Below are 8,337 nucleotides of genomic sequence, written 5' to 3'. Positions count from 1 at the left end.
AATTCCACGTGTAAAAGCTAAAACAGGAAAACTCTTTGAGAAAATCTTAGGGCTGAGTCTTTACTGCCTTGGGATTGACTGTGGCTTCTCCCATATGTCACCCAGCAGAAGGAAAAAATGGACAAGATGGACTTCACTAGAACCTCAAAGATTTTTTTCTGCAAGATTTATTTTGTTTTCACTTTTCCCCTGATATGGCAGAGTCAAGGGGGGCACAAACTTGGTCACACCGAGGATGTGGCTTCACCCACAACACACCTCATCCCAGCGCCATGACTGAGGCAGGCACTGCTGCTGGAGGTGTAATGGACATCAGTCCTGCTGCACACGAGTTGACGAAGGCTCTCAACCGTGGTGGAATTCACAAAGCTGCTAAAACCTTTCATGCCAAGCCCAGCATGTGTGCCCAGCATGTGTGCCCAGCATGTGTGCCCAGCATATATGCTAGCATCTAATGGTGATAATCCAATAATGTCAAGTGGTGGTCCTTTGTGGTGGACACCAGTCAACCTAATTAAGGCAGAAGACAAGCAGAACCCAGGAGAACTGGCAGGGCTCTGTGGAACTGGCAGAAAGAGGAAACCCTGTACAGTGGCTGACTGCAGTTCGTATAGTGGTTAAGGGCTGTAGGGGAAAAATTCAGGCCCGGGATGTCTTTGAAGAGTTCTTTGAATACAAAAAAAACATGAATAAATTGTGAAAATATTATGTCCAAAGCAGGAGCACAACACAACTTATTAGCATGACGGAGATTTCCAATGTAGGCATAAATGAGAAATTGGGCAGGCTAGCATATGGGAGAACTGGGAGAACTTAGGAGGCTGAGGCAGGGGGATCATGAATTTGATACCTCTAGGTATAGAGACTATCTGAAAACAAAAAGGAAAAAGCAACTAAGCATGGCTGTTAATTAGATTTGCCTCTTAGGAAGCCGTTCTAGCAATTTTATAAATGGGCTATAGAAGAAGGAAATGCTTAACGGGCTCAGAAGGTAAGATGGCCAACAGATTGGTCAGGGGCCTAGTGGAATAGGAACTCAATCAGGTACCCTCTCTAGAGATGGAGAGAAAGGGAAAGAGTCCAGGTCAATAATTCCTTCTTCCCAAGGTGGCAGCACCCTGAGGTACTACTAGGACATACAAGTCGGACTCACAGGGCCAGGGGCAGGGGGTTTGAGTCATAGACACAGGCTGCAGATTGCCAACTTGAGGTGGTAATTGAAGCTACAGGTATGTATAAAATAGTGTGGGATGCTGGTGTACCACAAGAAAGACTAGAAGGCTTGGCATATGGTATCAAGTGAAGGAAGACACTGGAGGGGCTGGAGGCATGGCTCAGTGGACACCTGCCCAGCATGCACAGGCCCTGAGTTTTGTCCCATGAACCACAGAGAAAAAGAAGTGCTTTGTAGTGAGAATTTTAGTTTCTGTGAAAGACACAGAAATATAAGACTGTTTTTGTTTTAATCCCAGGTGTGGGATATGGGGCTCCTTCATGGCAGCTGACTATGATTTGCCTCATGCTCTAGAAGAGGCATGGTTTTGCCAGTCACAGATAGTTCCAGCGATTGTGTGACATTTGGAATTCTGGGGACTTCTCAGAGGGTATTTACATGCTAGGGCCCCAAGAGGCAGGGTGGGTTGTGGATTGTTGATTGTTGTTGGTCACAGTTTGTTAAGTAGTTGTGCGCAAAAGAGGAGGAGGAGGAAGAGGAGGAGGAGGAGGAGGAGGAGCAGGAGGAACAGGAGGAGCAGGGGGAGGAAATAATTATTTATCCTGACAGCAAAGATCAGCCTTGACCTAAGGAACTCAAATATCTAATCAGCAGGAAGTAGTCTAACATCATCCCCTTTCTGACCCCTGACTTTATTCGGGGATCTCTTTCCTTTGCTCTATAATCTTCTCTCTCTTATCTGTGTTTGGGGGTTGAAAAGGTGGAAGAAAAGGGATGGAGAAGAGTGGAAGAAAGAACCCATCAAATAGTGAAACACTGGCTACAATGTTTCTTATTTTCTGTTTTTTTTTTAATTTACAGATAATTTATTCTCAACTTTAGATGAAGACTTAGACACATAGGAAGTTCCAAATAAAACAAAATGTGGAAAAGGATAAGAATATCTGTTGTTTATAAAGTCTACAAAACTTTACTATCAACACTTAAAGTAAAATTAGAACAAAAATGATTCTAAATAGGTTATGATATTAGATAAGCAAAAAGAAGCACTTCATTTCACAAAAAAAAGAAAGAAAGAAAAGAAAAAGAAAAAAGCCGGGCAGTGGTGGCGCACGTCTTTAATCCCAGTACTTGGGAGGCAGAGGAAGGCGGATTTCTGAGTTCGAGGCCAGCCTGGTCTACAGAGTGAGTTCCAGGACAGCCAGGGCTACACAGAGAAACCCTGTCTCGAAAAAACAAAACAAAACAAAACAAAACAAAACAAAACAAAGAAGCACTTCATTTTATGGTCACAGGACTACCGTTGGCCTTGTCCAGGCGGTGTCTGTGGGGCACAGCAGAGGCAGAAGCCTCAAGCAGAGAGAAAGGAGCTGCTGAGGAAGTAAAGGCCAAGCAGAAACTAGCCAGTCACAAAGCTTGAGTGTGAGCAGGAGGGTTGAGGGGGTGGGAAGTGGTTTGGGGGCTGCAGCTTCTCCTGATACGCCAGACACCGTGCCTTACTGTGCTTCTCTCTCTCTCTCTCTCTCTCTCTCTCTCTCTCTCTCTCTCTCTCTCTCTCTCTCTCTCTCTCTCTTTTCTCTTCCTTCCTTCTTTTCTTTTGACAGGTCCTTCCTATGTACTTCAGGCTGGCCTTGAACTCGTCTCTTGCCTCTGTTCCTCTGTGCTGGGGTTCCATGTGTGCACCTAGCCTATTGCTTAACTTGTTTTTCTTTCTCTCTTGTGGTTCTAGGGATGGAACTTGGGGTCTGCATATGTTAGGCAACTGCTTTACACCTGAGTTACCTTCCTTTAAGTGGTCTCTCTCTCTCTCTCTTCCTCTCTTTCTCTCTCTTTCTGTGTGTGTGTGTGTGTGTGTGTGTGTTCGTATGTGCCACACTGTGTGTAGAGAGGTTAGAGGAGAATTTTTAGTAATCAGTTCTATCATTCCACCATGTGGGTTCCAGGGACCACACTAAGATGGTCAGGCTAGGCAGCCAAATGTCTTTGCCCACTGAGCCATCTCAAAGCATATTTTAAAAAAAATTAGAGCCAGGCGGTGGTGACGCACGCCTTTAACCCCAGCACTTGGGAGGCAGAGGCAGGCGGATTTCTGAGTTCGAGGCCAGCCTGGTCTACAGAGTGAGTTCTAGGACAGCCAGGACTACACAGAGAAACCCTGTCTCAAAAAAACAAAAACAAAAAAAAAATTAGAATGAGCACAGGAACATAGATAGGCTGGGCATGGTGGTGTATACCTTTACTTGGGAGGCAGAGGCAGGTAGGCAGATCTTTGTAAGTTTGAGGCCAGCCTCGACTATATTATGAGTTCCAATCCAACCAGAGTTATATGGTGAGATACTGTTACAAAAAGAAAAAACGGGGGTGGAGGGGGTGGAGGAAGAGGTCTGTGTCTTCTCACAATGTCAGAATTTATTGAGTAACAATAAATTCATAAAGAAGACTTGTGTCAATGGTAGCAGTTTGCTGGATATTCTTGCATTTCCTTGGCAACCCTGGCTGAAGCAAACTGAGGCTCTTTTTATAATTTTATTTATTTTTATTTTATGCATGTGGGTGTTGTGCCTGCACATATGTCTGTGAGCTACATGTGTGCAGTGTCTATGGAGGCAAAAGACAGAGTTGGGTCCCCTGGAACTGGAGTTTCCTCCTCTTTTGTTTTGTTTTGGTCTCTTTATGTAGCCCTGGCTGTCCTAGAACTCACTACGCAGAGCAGGCTGGCCTCAAATTCACAGAGGTCTGCCTGCATCTGTCTCTCAAGTGCTGGGATTAAAGGAATGCTCCACTGAGCCTGGCTTGGAATTGGAGTTAAAGACAGTTGTGAGCCACTATGTGGGTACTGAGAATTAGACCTGGGTCCCATGCAAAAGCAGCAAGTGCTCTTAACCACTGAGTCACCTCTCCAGCCCAGAACACGAGTTTTCTTACTCCAATTTTAATTGCTATCCTAACTCTCTATGGTGGTTTGGATGAGAATGAACCCCATAGGCTCATAGGTCCGAATTCTTGGATCCCAGTTGATGGGTCTGTTTGGGAACGATTAGGGGGTATGTCACTGGGAACAGCTTTTGAGGTTTCAAGGCCTTCCTGCACTTCCAGTGCCCTCTTTCTCAGCTTTGTAGCTGAGTACAAAGATGTGGGTTGTTTCTGCTGCCATGCCTTTGCTTTGCCACCATGGACTCTAACCCTCTGAAATTGTAAGCCCAATTAAACACTTTCTTTTGTAAGTTGCCTTGGCTGTGGTGATTTGTCACAGCAATAGAACAGTAACTGAGGCAGGTAATTTGATGTTTCAAACAAGTGGAATGACTTTACTTCAAGGATAGCCTGCCCCCTTCACAGATAGCCTAGACCCAGAGTGGGTCTGGAGTATACTCCTTGGGTGTGCCGTGCTCTCTTCTGTGCCTATAGTGTCCTCTCGATTGCTTCTGTTGTCAGGCAGGTTTGTTTCACATGAAGGAGAGGTGACACCAGAGCCACTTAGACGTTTCATGCCCTGCTTTTGTCTTCCTACTCCACAAAACTCGCAAGTTATGTACTCTGTAGACAAGTCAACATCACTTGGCAAGGAGCCACAGGAAGTAGCAGCGAGGCCTCCCCAGATCATTGATCATTGTCATGTTCTACAACCTCTTTAGAAGCAGACAGACTAGAGGAAGCCTTGAGAACCTCCTGCAGAACTTTGGATTCCCTATATTTCTGTCTGTCTTTACTGTGCATATTTGGCTACTTGGGTCTCTGATTGTGTCTCCCTCCAGGGAAGCTAGACCAGTTGGAACTCAAACTTATTAGTTTAGGTGTGTGGTGGTGGTGGGGACATACTAACTTACATATCACTCTACAGAAAGGTTGATGGGCCTGGAGATAAGGCTCAGTGATTAAGAGCACCGACTGTTCTTCCAGGGGTACTGAGTTCAATTCCCGGCAACCACTTGGTGGCTCACAACCATTTGTAATGGGGTCTGATGCCCTCATCTGGTGTCTCTGAAGACAGCAATGGTGTACTCATATACATCAAATAAATAAATAAATCTAAAAAAATAAGTTACTGCCGGGCGGTGGTGGCGCATACCTTTAATCCCAGCACTTGGGAGGCAGAGGCAGGCGGATTTCTGAGTTCGAGGCCAGCCTGGTCTACAGAGTGAGTTCCAGGACAGCCAGGGCTATACAGAGAAACCCTGTCTAAAAAAACCAAAAAAAAAAAAAAAAAAAAAGAAAAAAAAAAGAAAAGAAAGAAAGGAAGAAAGAAAGAAAGAAAGGCTGAGTGATTCTGACACAGCTTGATCCAGACCCTCCAGTGACACACAGAATCTGTCTCTGTATCTTGCCTCTCCAGTTCTCTACACGGGCTATTCTGAGTAGTTTTTTCCTACATGGTGACAAGATGCTCTCTCTTAAGGTTGTGTTCACATATTCAGTGCAAAGAGGGCTTCCCCACCCCACACAGCTCCAAGATGTGACTCTTTCTCACAGCACAGATCTAATCAGTGATCGTCCCACAGCTAAGCCAGGGAACAGGGCTTCATTAGACGGAGAAGCCTGGCCACAAGCTGAATCCCAGATGGTCTGATGGAATGCTACATCCCTGAACGAAAACCAGGGTGACGTCACAGATGGGGATAGCCTAGTGCAGAATGCTTGCCTGGCATTCTTGAGGCCCCGAGTTTGGTCTCCAACACATGTATACACACATGCGCACACGCACACACACACCCACACACATGTGCACACTCAAGTGCACACACACATGCACGCGAGCGAGTGCACACACACACACACACACAAACATATTGGTGAGAAGCTGCGCCCACCTGTAACTTATTCTTGTGTTCTGTAGACATCTGCTTTGACGAGCTTCCTCCCACTGGTTCTGTGTCTGTCCTCTATAACGGCTTCCTGTCTTCATGCTATCTTCCCCTTCCCATACTGCAGACCGTGCCTGGTATCTAAGAGCCGCGTGTGACTGCCTAGCTTTCTCTCACTAGCCTGAAAGGCTCACCGGCCCTGAAAGCATGGGTTTCACCAAGTTCTCTGTCTGAGTGTGAATACTAGGCCCTCCAGGGCTGAAAGTGGTGTATGTCTATATACTTCCTGCCAAAGGGAGAGTACCACCAAGTAGTAGCCAATCTCAGGGTGGAAGGTTTTTAGGATTAAATGAATATAGTACTTTTTGTTTGCTTGTGTTTGAGATAGGGTCTTGTTGTATAGCCCAGGCTGCTGACCTGCCTCAGCCTCCAGAGTACTGTAATTGCAAATATGTACCAGCACATCCAGTGAGCATGTAATTCTATAATGTTTAGAACAGTCTGGTGTACAGTAGCTGCACAATAAACACTAGCTATTATTGCTTGCAGGAAAGGGTTGAGACAGGATCTCATAGCACAAACTAACCTTGAACTCCTTAATGTAGCTAAGAAAGATCTTGAATTTCTGAGCCTCCCACATCTTCTGTCCAAGTGTTGAGATTATGGGCAATCACCATCTTACCTGGTTTTGTTTTTAGAGTTTTTTTGTTTTTTGTTTTTCGAGACAGGGTTTCTCTGTATAGCCCTGGCTGTCCTGGAACTCACTCTGCAGACCAGGCTGGCCTCGAACTCAGAAATCCGCCTGCCTCTGCCTCCCAAGTGCTGGGATTAAAGGCGTGCACCACCATTGCCTGGCAGTTTTTAGAGGTTTTTTTTTTTTTTAAACAAGAAGTTTATTTAAACAACAAGACACTTGACTGGAAGGGGAAACTATCTAGGATCATTTTGTTCAGAGTAATTTATCCCTACTTAAAGACAGATTGCCCTACATGTAACAGCTACGTACAAAAAAGTTATAAAATTGTCCTTGGTTTTACAATGATAAATGAAAAACATTAAAATTCTCCAATTGAACAAGGTATGCAAGGATTTTGTGTGGTTGGGTTCTTTTGTTAAAACAGTGAGAGCAAAGTAACTTACTGAAATATAAAGCTAAGAGCTGAATGAGCATGCCACTAAGGGAGAAGGGGGAGATTTTGACAGACCCAGGACTTTCCCCCAGATCATCTCCATCCGATGTCAACCAAAACAGAACATTGGCCATTTAGTTTAAAAAAGGAAAAGTAAAAAAGAGCAATATGCTTGTGCACATACACCAGTTACTTTATGTACAATAAAGAAATGGGGACAGGGAAATGAAAGAAGAGAGAAAACTATACTGCAGTAGTCAGGGTGTGGGGGGACCAAACTGCGGTTTTCTAATTGAGAATGTATTCTTGGTCTATAACAAAATTCTGGAGTAAAGCAGCAGGTTCCCTTTTCAGTAGACACCTCCTGTCTGCTGCTGGAACACATCAATCGTGTCTTCATCCTCCATTTCCAACTGTGCAGGTGTGTCTGTTTCGTTGATTGGCTGCCCATCAAACGGGAATCTGATCTGCCTCATTGACAAACCCTGCCGCTCACAGTACGCTCTCATGAGTTTACTAAGTGGTGTGTGCCGCTTAATCTTAAACTGCACCACAGAACCATCCTGTCCCGCCACCTTCAAATTAATATGATCGTTGTTCTCAGTCTTGACTCCTTCCTTGGGTTTCTCATCAGCCATGGCGAGCGCCGGAGTCTCCTCAGCTGCCGCTTCACAAAAGAGGCACCAGGTCTGCACTGAAGGAGCACACAAGCAGCACCAGGAGCGGCAGAAGCCAGTTTTTAGATTTTTAACTGTTATTTTTCTGAGACGGAGTTTCTCTGCCTAGCTCTTGGAACTTATTCTGTAGACCAGGCTGGCCTCACAATAAGACATCTGCCTGCCTCCACCTCCCAAGTACTGGGATTAAAGGCATGTGCCACCACCTCATGGTTTAGATTTTTAAGTTTTATTTTGTCTGTGACAGTATGAATGAGGATGGCCCCCAGAGGCTCATAGGTTTGACTGCTTGGTTTCCAGTTGGTGAGCTGCTTGGGATTAATGTGTGGTCTTGTGGGAACAGATACAGCCACATTGTAGGAAGTGTGTCACTGAGAGTGGGCTTCAATGTTTCAAAAGTCCACACCAAGTCTAGTGTCTCTGTCTCTCTGTCTCTCTGTCTCTCTGTCTCTCTCTCTCTCTCTGTCTCTCTGTCTCTCTCTGTCTCTGTCTCTCTGTCTCTCTCTCTGTCTCTCTCTGTCTCTCTCTCTCTGTCTCTCTCTCTCTGTCTCTCT

The 8,337-nt window shown here is 45.2% G+C and overlaps 1 protein-coding gene across 1 annotated transcript; it reads right to left on the bottom strand.

Annotated features, from left to right (window-relative positions):
- Window positions 1-7,166: 7,166 nt before the first annotated feature.
- Window positions 7,167-7,807, bottom strand: LOC114627400 (small ubiquitin-related modifier 2-like). Its single transcript, XM_028775170.1, has 2 exons — window positions 7,591-7,807; window positions 7,167-7,533 (listed from the first exon to the last, which is right to left on the bottom strand). The coding sequence occupies exons 1-2, from the start codon at window positions 7,742-7,744 to the stop codon at window positions 7,457-7,459; spliced, it is 231 nt and encodes a 76-aa protein (XP_028631003.1). The 5' UTR covers window positions 7,745-7,807; the 3' UTR covers window positions 7,167-7,456.
- Between the last annotated feature and the right edge of the window lie 530 nt (window positions 7,808-8,337).

Source organism: Grammomys surdaster, unplaced genomic scaffold, assembly GCF_004785775.1.
Source record: "Grammomys surdaster isolate TR1022 unplaced genomic scaffold, NIH_TR_1.0 253, whole genome shotgun sequence".
NCBI classification, from domain to species: Eukaryota; Metazoa; Chordata; class Mammalia; order Rodentia; family Muridae; genus Grammomys; species Grammomys surdaster.
This window is presented reverse-complemented; position numbering and strand designations above follow the sequence as displayed.